The sequence below is a fragment of the Psittacula echo genome (assembly GCF_963264785.1).
Source record: "Psittacula echo genome assembly, chromosome: 5".
Classification (NCBI taxonomy): Eukaryota; Metazoa; Chordata; class Aves; order Psittaciformes; family Psittacidae; genus Psittacula; species Psittacula echo.
In genome coordinates, this window is record NC_137739.1 from 34,664,264 (window position 1) to 34,682,925 (window position 18,662).

Consider the following 18,662-nt stretch of genomic DNA (forward strand, 5'->3'; position numbering starts at 1 on the left):
AGTTTATTGTTCTCTTGTCCTAGAAACGGATTCATGTTCGTTCAGAACATGGCTCTGTGCCTCTTTTTCTCCTCCCCTTTGCTGTCTAATCTCTGTAGAGTCTAAACTGTTTAAGTAGGAACTGCATCTTGCTGTGTGGGTTTTTTTGGTGGTGTGGATTTTGGTTTTTTTTTCTGATTTTTTGCAGTGGCTTGCACAGTCAACAAGCTAGGTCCTTGGGCTGCTTAAGCATTCCGGAAGTGATGTTGCCAGTAGTGAAAACTTTAAATATGATGAGTGACTGAACAGACATTCTTCTAATGCTGGAAAGGCATTTTCCCATAATTCATAATAAAGCATAGATTTCACTGTATCTGATGGATTTACTGGGGCATAATGACAATTTTTGAGATACTGGAAACCAATTCATGCAATATATTCTATTGGAAACCAATTCATGCAATATATTCTGCCTTTGCTGTGGTGATTTGATCTGTTCTTTCATGCAATTTGCACACTAAAAACACCTAATACAGCTTGGCCTGGCATATTCAATTCTCTAAAATCCCTTGACTGGAAAATTGAATATCCATTGGTTCTACAGCTCTTCGAAAACTCTTCTGAATTTTTTATGACCAGGTTCATGAATTCATCTGTTGTCCATACTTCTTTATGCTGAAGTAGAGACAAAATTTGCGGAGAAGCATGACTCCCTTCTTGACTGAAAACAGTGTTTATGAACCACTCAACAAATCCTATGCCTTTATATAGAAATTTGCTCTGTTTCCTATGAAGGCATGAAACACCAGCAAACTCTGTGAACTTAATCTGTAGGAGAGCTTGAGGAAATCGTGGCAATCATTTCATAAAAGTCTTAAGTTTATTTGGAGAATGGGAGTTAGTATGTAAATCCCAGCACTTAGAAGTATCAATTCACGAGCACTGTTCTGCCAAATTGAGAAACTACCATTCTTCATTGAGTTACAGTGTGATATCTGCAAGGCTTGTACCTTTATTGTGTTTGAAACTTCCGTGATTAATGTGAGGTTTGTGGTAAGAGTTAAAAGTTACAGATTGGTCTCTGTACTTAATTTAGGGTAGTCTGATGAATGAGATTTCCTAGATTCCATTTGGATATACTGTTATTGCTGACTATTACTATTGTTGGTGGTTGCCTGTGCCAACAGGTCTCTGATATGTTCTTTTTGTCATATATCTTCTTTTGTCCTGAAACCTTAACACTCTGACCTGTCCATGCATGCAAACCCCCATACATCAGTCAGCAAAATGTATGGAAATAATTCCTTTACTCCACTAGCTTTAAGCAATTCGAGTTGGTTTCTTTAGGAAGGGTCACAGAAGAATTCAGAGTCGTGTACTTAGCTTATTATGGGAAAGTAACTTTATAAATGCATTTGTTACTGTCATAAAAATCACGTTTTCAAAAGCAGTGACATGTCCTCAGATAGAGCGACTTGTAAAATGGAAAACACTAGATGGCAACATACACACTCTTTTGTCTGAGTTTAAGAGAATTATATGAACTTAAAAAGAAGGCAGTAATGGTTAATAATGGCAGAAGTGCCGATGTCCCTGAATTTCAGGGAAAACAATTTCTTAGGATCTTCAAGAAAAACTGTCTCAAGAAAGACGTGAAAGAGCTACTCTCTTCGTGTATCAGTCAAGCAAAACTTAAAAGCAGAAAGACATAAAAACCCCAACAACCCCCTCAAGCCCCCCAAAAAAACAAAAATGAAAACTCTTTCTAAGTAGTAAGCATTTTCCTTCTGGTAAACATTGAGAGCAGCTACTCTTGTAGACTCTGAATCACATACCTCTAAGATCAGGTTTACCAATCCAGAGGGAACCCATATATCATGATGATGGTCTTCTCTAGGCATTAAGTGTAAGTGAAGTGTCACTGCCCTGCCCTGACTGCCATAGGCAGAAGCTGGGGTGGGCAGTTTTAGTTCAAGTACTGAATCGTGCAGTTGTTGGAAGAGCCACTGTGCTAATCTAGCATTGTGTGAGAAACTGTTCTGCATGCAGATGGGGCAGCGTTTTAGTGATAAAGAAAGCATGATGCTGCATTCGAACATGCAAGTGCGCCTCACCCACATGATGATTGCCACAAATTTATTTCTCTCAGATTCTACTTTCAGTCTCTACATTAATTCTGTAAAGTTCCTGCGTAATTTAATAAGCACTGGAAGTATAGCTAATCCTTATTTCTGTTTATTTTTCTTTTAAATTTAACTTTTCCTCTACCTGAATTCATACTTTGAGTTTCAATTAAGTGAATTTGAAGTCTTTGAAAAAATAGTATCTGCACAGGTACACTGAAGGCAGTTTGGGTTTGGGGGAGAAGGTTTTGTTAATTTTGAGGAGGGCTTATTTGTTTGTGTTTTTTTTTTTTTTTTTTTAAATTGCTATAGTGTCTCATTGGTGCTATTTTGTCTGGTGAAATGTATATTTTGAGTTAATTTTTGCAAGACTACATCTCTTATCTCATCTGACTTCCTTTGTTCATTATAAGAGAAGTTACAATTTCAGATTCAGAATGTTACGGGTTTGAATTAAGTCCTCTTGGAGTGCCTGTCATGTACTGCTTTTGAGAAGATCAGCTGTTAAGATAAATTGCTTTAAGGAGCCTAAATCGGCATAATTTCTGGTTACTTTATTTGGAGTGGTGTTTGATTTGGCTTTTAAAATATAATTGTATCATACAAGTTATGTACACCTTTGTGCTGTATCAGTAAATTTTATACATGAAGTAAACAACTGTTAATGATATGTTATAATGAGTATCACTGTATCTAACTGCTGCTTTTTATTTTGATTCTAATAGCAATAATTGCACTGAATCCACATAATCTCAATTTTGCTTTTTGTTTGAATAACCAACATACAGTTTCACTATTGATATGGTCTTTCAACTTCAAAACAGCTCTAATTTGCCTGGCTTTATTTTCAAGTGATTGTAATACACAATAAATATGAATAATGCAACATCATGTTTTATAATACAAAACCAGATTGCAGAGCCAGCACACTCAAATATACTCTGCATATACTCTCGTGGTTTTCTATGTTTTAAAGACCTTGGCAGCTCAGGAAATACTACTGGTTTTATTTGTATAGAATATAGGTAGAAACAGGAAGAAATTTAGAACTGCAGTGAACTTAAAGCATGCCTCTTAGTGATATGTATCTCTGTGTGTATATATATTTCTAGAAATATATATGGTAATAACAGGTCTTCATTGTTTTTCAGATGTAAAATTTAAATTTCTATCCCATTCTGCATGCGAATGGCATTATGATACTTGCATAAGCCCTTGTTTCAAGACTTGCAGAGACCCTTTGGGAAAAAACTGTCAGGCAGTACCAAAGTAAGTATCTGTATTTTTATGGAAAAGTATGTAATTTAGGTAATAGGCAGTATAATAAGAATATGAGGGACCAGGTGTAAGCTCAGTATAGCAGGACTATGTTCTTGTATAAGGAGGAGTGAAGGAGAAAAGAAATGGAATAAAATCTGCTGTGGCTGTTGTGTGAAAGTGACGTTTCAGTTGTTAGGTAAATATTGTCAGGTTCTGGAGTTGTTAGTATATCTGTAATGTTCAAGATGGGGGGAGGGAGTATTACAGAATATTAATAAAGAAAGGGGATAAGTTCGTTTCAAATAGCTGTGCCCTTACATTTTTATTATGAGATTAGAACAGCTATATCTGTCCTTGCCTTTTCCTCCCAATTGGAATTTGTACTAAGTCTGGTAAAACAGGCATTTGGATTTTGATACGTGAAAGCGTTTGGCACTTCTTAAGCAGAAGCATTCACTATTGAACCTATGACCATTCATTTCAGAGGCTGAGTTCATGCTTTATTTTAGATCTGAATAAGAATGGAAGCCATGGCAATGACATTTTGAAGGAGTACACTGAAGTGACAAGATTTAGATAGAACAAGATGGTCTACTTAAAAATACTTTATAAATAAATTCTGTTTTCCTAAAAGGAAATGCTAAATCCAGATCCTGCTCAACTAGTTAATACTTACTGTTTTTCTTTTAGAGTGGAAGGATGCATCCCTGATTGTCCTCTCAATATGTTGCTGGATGAAATCACTCAAAGATGCGTGTATTTTGAAGACTGTATGTTTGAAAAATTATATGTATTATGTATGAGACTTAGCTTATTAATTTCTTAGGTCTTTAGTAAAATTTTCAAATACTAGTGCTTAAATTTGTGTAACTTTAACCTTAGTTATATGAATCTTGAGCTCACTAAACATACATTTTAGGTAAAATAATTTCATCTCTCAAAAACCAAACTAAGTATTTCTTTTTTCTTAAAATACTTCAGCAAAATTATTTAATGAATTTGTTTCTTAAGTTGTCTATGAATTTCAGGAGTTTCAAGGCAATTGAAAAGATCAGTTATATGTGTTAACCTATAACTCTGTTAGCTTCATGACTATAACAATTCAAAAAATTTCAGACTACTGTTTACTTTTGTCTGATTTCAGGCATTGAACCTGCAAACGATAGTCTAGCTTTGCCACTCAGCATTCAAACACCATCAGTTTCACACACAAAATCAAGTACAAGTTTGGCAGTGATCAGTGAATCGCTAACTTCATTTCCTGTACCTGAAGCAATAGACATGGCAACAATTGCTTCAAAATTGCACGTGACTGCAACTACAGGGAAAACTGAGTTTTCAGCTCTTACATCTCATACAACATTTCTGAACATATCTTTATCATCAAATATTTCTTCACAGTCAACAGAAATTACATCTGGAAGAAGCACTACAGCAGTGTTTGGGACAACAAAGTCTAATGTAAGCTTGTCTTCTCCCATTGACGTTTCTCCATTGTTTCAGTCTACTGTCACTTCAGAAACTTCCACAAAGATACAACCAATCAGTATTGATTCTACCAAACTGCTGAGGGCTACAGAACCTCAGACAGTAACTGCTACAAATGCAGTGACTACAAATACAGAATCAGAAACCAAAACAATTGCTACTTTTATTTTCACTGGAACACCACTAATACTTAGTACAGCAGAAATGCCAGTCAAAACTAAAAAAATGGAAATATCAGAAATAGCCACAAGAACACTTACCACAAAAGAAGCACAAGTAAAACCAGAAGGACTTAAGACACTTACACCCAGTACATTTGAATCAATAACAGAAAAAACTACTGCCTCTCTGCTCCAGTTTTCCACATCACCATCTCTGGACACGCCTTCTTATGCATCACCAGTAAACCTAACAGGAACTTCAGGAGAGACAAAAATAAGCATAGGACAGTCTTTTCCCACAGCATCTAACATTACAGTAATATCATTTTCTCCTATGATCAGTACTTCATTAAAACCAGCATCTTCAGCGACAACAAAAGCAGCAACTGTTTTAACTGAGCAAAGCGAGAAGACTACATTGTCACCAACATCCATACCACCTATTTTATTAGGAAAGGCAACTACACAACCCCCTATTGAAATGATTCAACACCTCCCTGGTACTGCAGAGATACCTTTCACTACAACTCTAAGCCCAAAGACAACAACTCTGCAAACTCAAGAGAGAACATCAGAAACAACTTCGCTATCATTTACAATTCATAAAAGGGAAACTCCTAAAACAACGTTTCATGTGGAGCATACGTCAAGTTCTTATTTCCCTACATATTCACTACATCCTAGTTCTACAACTGAAAAATCCCTTACTCTTTCTACAAAAAGACCTTCAGTGTCTGTTCCTACTCATGCTTCCCCAGCTTCAGATGAATTAAAAAAGACATTTAAAACTGTTTCAACTACAAAATATCCCTCATACACAGTTCTAAACACAACAGAGTTCCTAACTACATTATACACTGAACATCCTGTTGTGGCTGAGACTATCAAAGTGACACCTTTGTCTGTTGAGGGAACATCCAAAATAACATCCCCTTCTGAATTAATGGCAAAGTCAACTTTTTTTTTTGGCAAAACATCTACAGAACACAAGCCAACTCTGCTTTCGAGTACAGTGAAGACAAGCACTTCAGCATATTCAGGTAGTGTTACCACATCAGCAATGAAAACATCTGTCTTGTCAAAAGGAACCACCACAGTTCCTTTCAAAGCTACAGAGTTGGCTCAAAGAGCATCCGTCACTGTATCTCCACTTACTCTTCTTAGTGCAACTGAAACCACATTGTTGACAACACAGCCTGATACATCACAAGTAGAAAAAATTACTAGCATCTCTACTAGAAAGCCATCTGCCTTCCCTTTTTCACCCTCAAGTTCTCTAATCTCCTTAAACATTTCTCTTCCTTCACTACCTTCCTATGGAAAAGAAGCATCACTGACAGCTCTCAGTCCCATGCACACATCCCATGAAACAACCTCTTTTTATCCAAGAACAACTCTGGCAAAATCTACATTACTAACAGAAAAGACCTCTCCAGTCCTGAATTTCTCTGTTTTATCCACTGTAACAGAACAATCAAGTCCAATAACAACAGTATCACATGACAAATCGCCAGGCAAAGCCATTTTAAATGTCACCTATGCCACATTCTCCCCATCTTCTGAATTCAGCAGTCAGCTCATAACAACCAAAAAAGTAATGACAGCCACAGAAAAATCAACTCTGTCCCCTTCTTTTATACTTCCAGTAACAAAGACCTCTTACATTTTGTCCACCTCTCAGTCTCTAGCAGATAAACTGGTTTCTTCACCTTCTTTAACACGAATTATACCGGAAGTAATAACCACACCAAAATATCCAGTAGAAACTAAAACAGTTTCTACAGCATTGGAACCTACAGTCCAAAGTATAACAGATAAAGTAAAACTTACAGCAGCTAAAACTCAGCCATCCTTTCCTCCATCTTCAGTAGGCCCCTTCTCTTGGCAGACATCTTCAGGAGACAAATTTTCAGTACGCACCACAAAGACCATAGTTATACCACTTTTTTCTACTCAGAAGGCTACGGAACTTGGTCGTCAGACTTCTGAGCCTTTGTTGACAAGCCAAAGTATCACCCCAATATACCAGTATACTGCAAAAACTTTGTCAAAATCTACTGATCAATCACAACAGGTCTTCAGCACAACTGAAGCTACAGTAAAATTCACTTCCTCATACCCCTTAATCACCTCTCTACCTGAAGGCATTCATTCAAGTGTATTACCTACCTCAGTAGGTACTACACAGGTTACTTTGCCAACTGAAAGAGAGTTGCATTTAACTGATTCAGTAACACAGTCTTATACATCAAGGACTTCTATTTCGCAACCTACAGTCCCAACTAGAATGACAACTGATTTGACTTTTGGCACCAGAATTCTCCCTTCCTCACCAGAAGTGTTTGCATCTTCATCTTATTTAGCAACAATTAAAAAAGAAGTATTTCCTTCATTTTCCACACAAAAGGCTGGTACTAGTCAAAAATTCACATGGCAGGCCTCATTTACCAAGTCACTTGATTCAAGTCAAACACTTGAAACAACTACAGCTTCTACAGGATCTAAGTCAACCTCTTCATCAGTTTTGTTAACAGAATCAACAGAAATTCCCATTGTGATGGGGAGTGGACCATCCACATCAACGAGCAAAAGTGATACAGAGGAAACTGCAGTGTTGCCTAAGGAAGTCACACTTTCGACCGCTGCCTCCAGTTCCATGTTTCTAAGAAGTACAATGTTGTCAGCTATGGCACATTCATCAGCTGCTGCTTCAGCTTCTTCAGTGATAAGCAGTAGCAGGCAAAATATTAGTATTGTATCAGCGACTTCAGACAAAGCAGAAGCAGTAACAGAATCTATCACAAGATCTGTGAAGCCCACCTATTTTTCTGTTACTTCCAAAGCAAAAGGAGCTTTGCTCCCCGATACAGTAAAATCTGAGGAGCCAGAATTAACAAGAGAAGTCCAAGCTGCCCACGTTCAAGGTGCTATCACTACTCCAGAAACACGTCGGACATTTTACTCTCCGTATTTCACAAACACAACTGCAGTTCGTTCTAATATAAGTGTATCAGTACTGTCTACTGTACATTCATCCTCTGAACCAAAATCTTTTTCTTCTATAGCTGCGTCATCAGTCAGTGCAACTCAAACTTCGAAACTTGAAATATCATCTGAGGTACAAACACCTTCTGTGAGTTCACTGCTAATGATATCTGACCATCCAAATGACACAACAGTTCCATCAGTTTCCTCATTTGCCTATTTATCTACCAAACCACTTTATGGCTTGACTACAACTTTTTCTGATGAATTGGCAACAGCTGAAGCTGTGTCAGGCATGACATCATCAGCTTTTATGCTGCCTAGAGAAACAGCAACTCTTCAAACTTGTACAGTGAGTAACTATATCTGTTGGGTTTTGAAAATGTCTTGGCTGCTTTTACACACCGATTAAAAAAAAAAATCGTGCACCATATTTTGATCTTTAAAATATCTGTATCAAACAGGGAGCCCTATTTTCTCAGTTATGTCTGAAACTTTGGATGATTTCATTGTGCGTAATGATTTTTGCAAGTGCTATAATACACTGTGGTTTAGGCCTCAGTTTTCTGAGTATGACTGTTACAAGAATGTTGTTTCGACAAAATATAGTGATTCATATTGGTCAGTGGCAATTTTCCTGTCAAGTTGCCCTCCTTGAAATACATCTTTCCAGAGATCCATGTTATTATTCCTACTTGTGCCCTTCCATACTTTTCGTGCTCAACTCTTTTTTAAATGTAAAGTTAAAATTCAGTAATGCTGTTCTCTGCTTTACAACAGGACAGCAGTTTTAAACTGACCTCAGAATGGATGGGTTTTCTTCATCAGTGTTACGGGGATTCATAAGCATTCTGTACTTGAGGAATGTGAGCAAATACTCTGCAATATTGTGATGTTAGCTTCGAAAGAATGGTAACCTATGTCTTCTATTAAATATGCCTTAGCCAATCACAGGGAATGAATGCATAAAACACATTTGCTTGGATGGACAGCTGATCCAAGTTAATAAGTCACAGAACTGCCCATACAATGCAACTCAACCCAGCTGTGGAGTTTTAGGATTTGCTACTCAAATGAATGGTGACAAATGCTGCCCAAAGTGGGAATGTGCATGTAAGTTTTAATTACGCACTACTTTTAAAGAATTTAGGTAACAGTTTAATGCATGTTTAAGAAGGCTAAGAACTGGCACTTCTACACCATGGTGTAGAAATAGATGATTGTCTAATGCAATTTATAATTCTAGTTCTACATTATGTAGGAAATGAAATCAAACTGCTCTTTTAATATAGAATATTCCCCTTGCCAAGCTTTAGATGTCTGCAGAGACACCTCTACATCTGTCTTAGACCTACCTTGTCTTAGACCCACTTCTGCCTAATCGGAGGGCACCTAGTCAATATAGTCAGTGATTTTTTTTGGTTTATCTTAGATGTACTTTAGAATGAGAAGATTCCCTAGACTCTGTTAACTAACTCTGTGAACGGTTTGGGGACTCTGAAAGCATAGCTGTACTGTACTCACTCCCATCAATTACTTAGAATTGGGCAGAAAGAATCCTGCCCAATAAAGAAAATTTAGTTTAGTCCAGAATAATAAAAAAAGTATGCAGGGAAAGCCATGCAAATTTCTGATTATGCTCTAGATTTTTAAATAACTGAGAATAGAACTCCAAGCCCTTTGAAAATGCGAAAGCTTTAGCACGAAGACTCTGAAGAAGAAACTTTCCACATGAGATCCCATCTTAGGAGCAAGACTATAAGGGCACTAATGATCTGTCATAATCCACTGTTATTCACATGTTTTGCTAGTTTGGGGTTTATAAAAATTACAATCCGCTGCTGGCAAGAACTGTAAGAAAGTTACTGATTGCAGAGGTCTGCAGGTTTCCCACCAAAATATGCATTATTTGACAGGTCTCCATTTACAGAGATGCAACGGTTTCAAATATAGCTGAAAATGTGCTGCGTATATGGAACTTTAGTTTAACACATAGTAAGCAAGCTAGTTAATCTTACAAATATTATTGGTTTATCTTCATATTTTGTAATATTTACATAAATTATAAAATAAGTTACAAAAAAATTTATTTTTATTTTTCTTAGGTCGTTGCACAATTTTCTCTGATCTGAGCATTGTAACCTATGATGGAAATCATTTGGCATTATTCAAAGAAGCATCCTATGTTGTTAGTCAAACTCAAGATGAAACTATAACCATCCATGTCCTTGACTGCAGACTGGTAATTACACATTAGCTAACAAATGATGTTAAATGCTGCTAATAAGACACATTTTAAAAGAAAATGCATATTATTACTACATAGCTGTGGTTAATACTCACTTTTGTGTAACATCTGTGAATTGTACTTGCACTTTACAACACTTATGAATTGTGTAGCACTTTATTACCTGACTGTATATGCACAGTTCCTTCTGAAACAGCTGGAAGGTGAGAAGTAGAACCATGTTATCCTACAAATGCTTGGTTTTTATCTATGTTCATATGGAGAAGTTTGCACTAGAAACACCAGTCTTCAGAGCCATAAAAGATTGTGGGATTGTCAGACTGAATTAGACTACCCTATGCATTCCAAGTCTCTCACAGAGAAATACTTCTTATTTCAAAGAAGGAAGAGATAAACCCTAATGAGTATCCTGCTAATGGGTAGTGTAATTGGCTTTATGTCATGAAGAGTTAATTTCTTGTAAGCCTTTACAAAACTCTTTAAACTCCATTTTCTTATATAAAAACTAGGTAATCTTGATGTCTATATAAATGTCCTTTGCGAAGTTTGGTCTGAAGTAATACCTTATGGGAATTAATTCCAGAAGCTCACTATGATTGATATCAAAAAGGACATCTGGCTTTCAGATTTGTTTTCCTGTTAGATTCAGCACTTTCTCTTTTGTTCAGTACCTTGTAGATCAGGAAGTATGCACGTATTTCTGTTCCATTCCTTCTGTACATATGTAATATTATTCCCAGTGTCAGTCTTGCTCACCTTCAGACATGTTCATATTTTTGGTATCTAAGTAGCTAGTCCGCTGAATTTTTTTTCCTGAAAATCTTTATTTCTGTTGTAATTTCAAAATCAGGTGATACAGCACAGTTGCTGAACACAATGAGATCATACTGTTTTGTTTATTTTGCAGTATTTTTATCTAGCTGAACTTTGTAGTTCAGACTTGAAACTGCAATCAGCACCCTCTTAAAACTATACTCCCTAAAACCTCATACTGCCGCAATACCTAAAACCAATAAGCAGCTAATGTATAAAAATTTTGCACATCATGACTATGGTTTATGTATTTTTGCTTTCTCCACAGAGAAATTCAAATTCAACTTCTTTGTGCCTGGCAATGTTGAATCTAACCTATGAATCAAACCAAATTATTATCAATCGTTTAAGTAGAAAAGTAAGTATTTTGAGGGTTTGTTTTTCTTTGCCTTTTAGCTAGCAACTCCTGTAATCAACTGCCGCTTTATTTGTATACTGAAAATTAGAGTACGATACAGCAGATCATATAATTCATGGTTCCAACTTTGCAATGTACTAAACTGCTAGTAAATTCAAAAAGTCAAACTGTGATACAAAGACAGTTAATTAGGTAAGTCAGAGTGAAGCACACAAACGTTAGTCTCTTTAGTACCTATATTATTTTTGAGAAGGTGAGCCTGACTGTTGCTGAAATTAGTTATCAGTTAGATTCCTAAACTGTTGAGAATCTGGCCTTAGTTGTTCTACCTACAGCACTTGGTAACCTCTTTTTGGTGTGTATTTTAGATTACAGTAAATTCAAGATTTGCTTGGCCTACTGTTAGACAATATGGATACAAAGTGGAGGATTCAGGCTTCAAGTATGCGGTTGAAACCCCAACAAAAATCAGAATTCAGTGGTTTCACAACACAGGGGTGATGATTATTGAGTTTAATAGTACCAGAGAACCAAGAGCTTTGGGACTATGTGGTGAGTATAGAGTAGTGCAAGAAATAAAGGCATTCACATGCTTTGCTAAGGAGGCACATTCCTAATTATATAAACTATCTTTTGCATGATCTGGGCCAAAAAGAGTTATTAAAGATTATAATATTGTTAAAATTAAACTATTATTAATTTTGTTAATTGCTGAAATCATGTTTGATACCTACCCATGTAATCACTTTTTAGCCATAGTGTTATTTCTGTCTGTAACCTGTTTGGATCATAGCCATGATTGCTGTAACCAAGCCCAAAAAAGTAAGACAGGCATAAGTCCATAATATCAAATAAGGTAATTTGCAGATTTCGTGTTTGATATCCATCTGATAGAAAGCTGTATGTACTATTTTCAGTTTCTAAAGGTCAGAATTCACAGGAAATGTTAACTTGAGAGAACCAATCTTAGTTTATCTGTTGGAGGAAATAGTTCAGAATTAATTTCTTAATATTAATGGGTTAAATACCCTCATGTTGATTCTGTTAGGATTGCTCAGTAGTTTCACCTGGTTTCTTTTTTTCTAAAAAGCACAGCCTTGAATAAGTTGCTGGTGCTATGGTTTTATACTTGTTGATGTAAATCCCTACTGTGACATCTGAATCTGTAAATTTATCTGCTGTAAATTGAAGCTGGAAACCAAGGTTGCAGAGTTCATATAATTACAGTGGATATCTTTCCAGTTTCAGAAAGGGCAAATGCCTGTAGCTCAGTATCAAATACCAGTGATAGCTCAGTCCAGTTCCAAGTCCTGCAGACAGTAATGTGATTCTCACAAAGGAAGAGAGTTTGAATTTACTGTGATTTTGAAATTAGATTATTAGCTATAATTGCCTTAACTTTTGCTTTCAAAGTCATTCTTGCTCTTTTTGGCTAATTCTTATTATTAAGAACTGTATTTTGTAGTAAGCCTGATTCAAGTTATTGTGAAAATTTCTTTTGCCTTTACCTGTTTGATTATTGTAATAGTGAGAACTGGGAACATTACATTCCTGATTTACAAGGTGCTTTAGCTAGAGGACAGCACATTTCTGTGGTTGGTGTTACAAGTACAACTTCTTCAGAGAATGTGCTGTATTTTTCTGGTATTTATCACTGATTGGGATTCTCTGCATAAGTCTGTCTGTACAGTGATGTCTGGTGCCAGCTTTAAATATTCGGTTGTACTTCATCTTTTCAGGGTAAATTAGTCTACCTTCATCTCCTGTGCTGTCTATGTTAGTCTGCATCTTTTATTTGAGCTTTCTTAGATGTCTTTTATCTGAACTGCAGTATTGGTAGATCCTGTTTTCTAAACTTCATGGAAATGATAAAACTGAAGACATCATTACCGTTCTATAGCAAAAGCATCTCTTGAAAGGGTCTGTGTCAAAGATAACAGTATCTTTTACAATGGAAAGTTTGGGAAAATGTGGCAACTGGTGAAGAGCTGGTGTGGGAGATCAGGGATATGGAAAGGTAACATGGACATCTCCATAGCAAAACTGGTGAAAGACAGCTCAAGCATGTCAATTTTAGCTGCAATCTGGTCCTACTAAGCCAAAAGTGAAGCCTTAGTTTTGCTGTGCTAAATCTCATCGTCAAAGAGTAAAAGGAGTGAAAAAAGCTATTCCAGACAAGACAGCAATCCTTTGAAGTCTCTCAGAACCATCAAGATCTTCCTATTCGCATTGCATAGACTCACAACCTCAGAAAGTTCACCCAGAAATATTTCTGATAGAATAATGGTTACAGTTTCAAAAGATGTTTTACTCTCTGAATACCTATTGCTGTATCACTGATTGTCAATGGCTTGTTCTTGTGATCAAGAAATTTGAAAATGGTAACCAGACCACTTCTCTAGAAAAGGATTAAAACCACAACTAGTTTTTGAACAGATAAAAATTTAGAATTGCCATTCAAGGTTGTAGAGATATCAGAAGAAAACATTCTAGAAGTCTGATATGAAAGTCTGAGAAATTGTACTTAGGAAGAAAGAATGAGTGACTGCATTTTTATACCTGCCGACTCTTAAAGGACTTCCAGAGGAGACTATTGTCTCCTGGATGCTGTGTTGACGAAAGTCACTCTCCATGTGTTACATTGCTTCCTTTGTTCCAAAGTGTTGCCAACTACCTTAGTTTAAACAAGAATAAAATGGTATGCTGCCTTCTGAGAACTAAACACAGAAAAGGTTGGGGTTTTTTGACCCTGCTGGGGGATAATATAAGTATACCTGGAAGTGACAAAAGATGCACTTTTATAGTAGTTTTTAAGCCAATAGATGCTTAAGACTGCTCAGAAGCATAAGTAGAATAGTACAAGATTTCTGCAGTATCAGATGAGTATCTTGGCATTTTTATGGGAGTTCCCTTTTCTGATAACATTTACAGTTACATGAAGGTGCTTTGTAACATTTTTTAAACTACATTTTTATCTAGTGCTTATGCAACTGAGAGGTGACATTTGTGTGCCATAGCTGGGCTATCTGAACAGCTCTTTGATATGGGATGTATTTCCATTTATAGATGCATCTTTACTTTTGCTTTGCTTAACTTGTCTGAATTTTGTGTATTTTGTGATCCTCCGAAGAACTTTCTACATTTGTTGTGGGTTGTGATAATGTCATGTTATAAAAGCTTTTTGTAAGCTATTTATTTGTTTGAATATGCCACTTCAAACATACTTCAGAATGAACCATTCAGTGTTAACCTGCTTTTTCCTTCTGATCATACACAGGGGTTTGTGATAGAAGCTTGGAAAACGATCTGATGCTACCCAACAGGACAGTTTTAAGCAAAAGTGATGCTCCAACGACTTTTATAGACAGCTGGCAAGTGCCAGACACGTTAAAGTATGTTGGAGAAGACAGGCATCAGGAAACTAATTGCTCAGTCATGGACTGCTCAGAGTGCTTAAGAATGGTGTTGAACCAGACCTTCAGCAGCTGTCATCCTTATGTATGTTAACTATTTCGGAAGCTTACACTTCAAGAGAGATGCAGTTCTGATGTTTTTGTATACTTTATAATTTCATTAATGTGAAACTACATGCAACCACATTTATGGAATGAAATATATACTTTTTTGTATCTACAGTTGCAAGGTAAAAGATACTGAAGAGAGTGGCAGCTTCGTAGGAGATTTACAATATGCAACTCACACTTTCAGAATACATTTATATATCTCTGTTAATTTTGACAATACCATCTAATTTATAAATTAGTCCCAGATAATTCACTTGTATCAATATGATGTAGAGCAAAATAAAATAAAATACTTTTAGGATTTAATTCATCCTCAAGCTTTCTGTAATTTAAGTAGCTCCAAGTTGCAATAGGTAATTTGAGAGCCTGCACTCTGAAAGGCTGTAGAGACAGGGAGCTCCAGCCTAGAGAGATGAGAAGGTAGAACAGATCATTTAAAGCAAACCCAAAGAAAATAACAAACTTGCAGTGTGCAAATAAAGTATTCATTTGTGATCATATGAGTAAATTTGCCATTTCACCTTTAGTATATTGTTGAGTTTGATGAAGAGGAGGCCAAAATAGACAAATACAGAAGTAAGGAAGAATAAAGAACTATGAGTAATTGTGCCTTCTACTGGAAAAACTGTATTAGCTCTTGTCTTGCAATTCCAAGGAATGAGATTGCAGTGTATAAGGAAGTCACCATTTGGAAAGCCTTTTAAATACTAGTAGATTCTCTTTGTATATCAGTGAAGCCTGATGGCCTCTTGTTTATTGTGAACAAAGAATTTTTGGCTTCATTTTTTGTAGCTGATATTTTAAACGGTCAATCTTTTTCCTACCTAGCAGGGTCCCAGTGAAGGTGCAATATTTTTTTTTTTTTCTTTGTTAGGTTCCACCTGAGCTATTCTGTGATATATGGGTTCAAGACACTGAGTACATTCGAAATCCATGCATTTCGCTAGCTGCCTATGTGGCAATGTGCAACAAATTTAATATTTGTATAGAATGGAGGAGCTCTGATTACTGTCGTAAGTATTCTGCATGTATGTATACCTCTAGTGTTCAGAGACAAAATTTGCCTAATATAAAGTTACTGTAAGTTGAAAATACCAGTGCTCCTTGAGTCCTCATGTACTTCGGAAGTCATGATTGAGATGATAAATTCAGCGTTTTTTTAATGATACAGTTAAAAGCAGTGTGCAAAAGGTATCAGGATCATTATAGCCATTTCATAAATGGAAAAAGTAACCTTGCTCAGAAGCCTACCTCTGGCTTATTTTGTACTTAACTGTAGAAGTCAGATATTCTCACTTGCAATGTAGTGTTCATTTCTCTTAGCCACTTTCCATTGATAAAACCTAAAAACCCAGAATTGTTTGTGGAAAGGAGGAAGCCACAGAAAGCAAGTTCTTTGAAGGTGCTTTGAATTGGTGATATCTGCTTTGCTGCTGCTGCAGAAAGCTGTGCCTTTGGCAAAAGCATTAGAGAAATTAAACACCTTTGATATCAGAGGGAAGGTAAGGAGTAAAATCTGAGAGCTAAGGTATCCTGGTGGAAGTCACCTCCCATAGCAGCATACTAAAATGTAAGGCCAAATGTGATTTGTAGTTGTCAGTGAATAGAAGATGTGGATTACAGCATCTCTTTATGCTGTCAGTGATCACTGAGGAAGAGCCCTATACAGTGATGACGTAGGGACACCTGTGCTTGAAAAGGGAGACTTATTGGTGAAGTGTGGTCCCCAAAACTGAGAGAACTCGCTGTACATATAAATCATAAATGATGTCTGTTTTAAAGTGATTTAAGGTGTATATGCATATGCAGACTGTGTGCAGGCATGTTGTAATGCACTGCAAATACTTACAGAGTCTAAAGCTTAAAAACAGTCAATTAAAAAAAATCTTCAGTTTGTATGGATTTTATTAGAAAATAACTGTTTAAAAAGATATTACAAAATATATCTGTAAATATAGTTATCTATTCCATTTATTGTGAAGGGACACATTACTCTTGTACCACAGTGACCTCTGGTGGTGCGTGCCCAGTAAGGAAGAACCATGAAGCCGCATCTGGATTTAGTGGTCATTAAATGTTGACTTGATGTACAATGATTTTTAAAAGTCCAAGTTCCTGTATTTTCAGGGCTGTAATACATTTTCTGTAGAGCATTATGGCCATTTTTAGTAGTGAGGAGCTGGATAAAATCAGCCTGCTCTCCCAATTAATCTTTGAAGTCTGAACTGGAACCTTTGTTTTTGAGCAGACAGACCCGCTGTGAACTGGACTTTTTCTCATTACCATGATTCCAGATGATATTGCTGTATAATTTAGGCATCATTAAATGATGAATATAATATATTTTGGTCTTCCACACAACCACACTGTTGGCATTTGTAGTCATTCTCTGTTTGCCATATTTATGAAGCTTTTTTTGAAAAAATCATGTTAAGTTTTCGACAGCAAAAGCTAAATCAAAATGAGATGCTTTTTTTTTTTTTATCTATTTCTGCAGGTACTCATAACATGCCAATGAATTTACACTAGTAAAGAATGTAAAATTTAACTGTGTTCTTTGACTTAAAAATAACACAGAAGAGATTAATTAATGTGGATATCTATTAAACATAATAAATAATTGATCCCATTCTTTATTATTTCGTGGTAAAAATTGCTAAATTTGCTTTTACATATATATTTTTGTAATTAACAAACCTTTCCACTTTACTAATTACTGCATTTTGTTTAGCCACTGCAAAGTATTCAGAACGATTCAGAACACTGCATTATTAACCCATGTAGTCTAACTTACAAATGTTTTTGAAGTTTAAATTACTTTACATCAACACTGTTGCATGATTTAATATATCTACTGCCAAAATGCAAATTGAAGCGTAATGAAGATGTTGCTACAAGAAGAGGAGTAAAAGCACATGCAAGTTCCATTTGTTTGAATTTGTCATGTAGAAGGTAACTAGTCTGCATCAGTGTTTTAGGCTGGTAGATCCAAGTGAATTGGCAAGCACAGGAAACTGACAAGAATACTATAGCGTCTTCTCTTAGGTATTGCCTCATGTGATTACAATTTCAGAATGACTGATTTGTTTATTTCCATCCTAGCCTTCCCCTGCTCTGAAAACTTCTCCTATCGGGCTTGTATAGCTGCCTGTGAAGTTCCAGATAGTTGTCAGAATAACGAGGTTGTTTCTCTGGACTCAGACTCCTGCTCAGTGTTGACAGAAGGCTGCATCTGTGCTGGAGGGACCATCCTTCACAGAGCTCACACTGCTATCTGTATTCCTGAAGAAAAATGTGGTATATTTGGATGTGATTTTCTTCTTTATTATCTGCAAGTTGGTGGTCAGATACTTGATTAGTAATAAGTTGAGTTCTGGCCTGGTGTTGTATGGGTTCTGCATATGTCATTCAGTTGAGGACTTTAGGTAGTCAGTAAACTTAAACTGTACACGTGAACAATCAAGGAATGTCCTTACGACATAGAATTTTGCTCACCTTCTCTCAGCTAAAGGATGCTTTTTAAAATCAAAGTTTTTGCTTATGTTTATGCATTCCTGGCGTTCTACTTATGTTAGTTTGACCTCCTTTTCTCTTAGTCATTTGCCAAGGGTCCAACCTGTTGAAAGTAAATGGCATTCAAAAGACATGTGGCAAGAGTTAATTGCACATTTTGAATAATACATGTATATGCCTTCTGTTCTTTCTGCTGGCATTGATATTTAT

General features: G+C 36.2%; 1 protein-coding gene across 1 annotated transcript in view; it reads left to right on the plus strand.

Moving 5' to 3' along the window:
- Positions 1 to 18,662, plus strand: part of OTOG (otogelin) — a gene marked incomplete at both ends in the record, with an annotated part of 96,697 nt that overhangs the window by 61,412 nt on the left and 16,623 nt on the right. Inside the window, 11 exons of the mRNA XM_080618194.1 lie at positions 3,254 to 3,371; positions 4,053 to 4,132; positions 4,507 to 6,375; positions 6,622 to 8,348; positions 8,941 to 9,109; positions 10,102 to 10,238; positions 11,326 to 11,415; positions 11,784 to 11,967; positions 14,693 to 14,913; positions 15,814 to 15,952; positions 18,042 to 18,236. Coding sequence (XP_080474320.1) covers positions 3,254 to 3,371; positions 4,053 to 4,132; positions 4,507 to 6,375; positions 6,622 to 8,348; positions 8,941 to 9,109; positions 10,102 to 10,238; positions 11,326 to 11,415; positions 11,784 to 11,967; positions 14,693 to 14,913; positions 15,814 to 15,952; positions 18,042 to 18,236 — 4,929 coding nt within the window. The remainder of the gene's footprint in view (positions 1 to 3,253; positions 3,372 to 4,052; positions 4,133 to 4,506; positions 6,376 to 6,621; positions 8,349 to 8,940; positions 9,110 to 10,101; positions 10,239 to 11,325; positions 11,416 to 11,783; positions 11,968 to 14,692; positions 14,914 to 15,813; positions 15,953 to 18,041; positions 18,237 to 18,662) is intronic.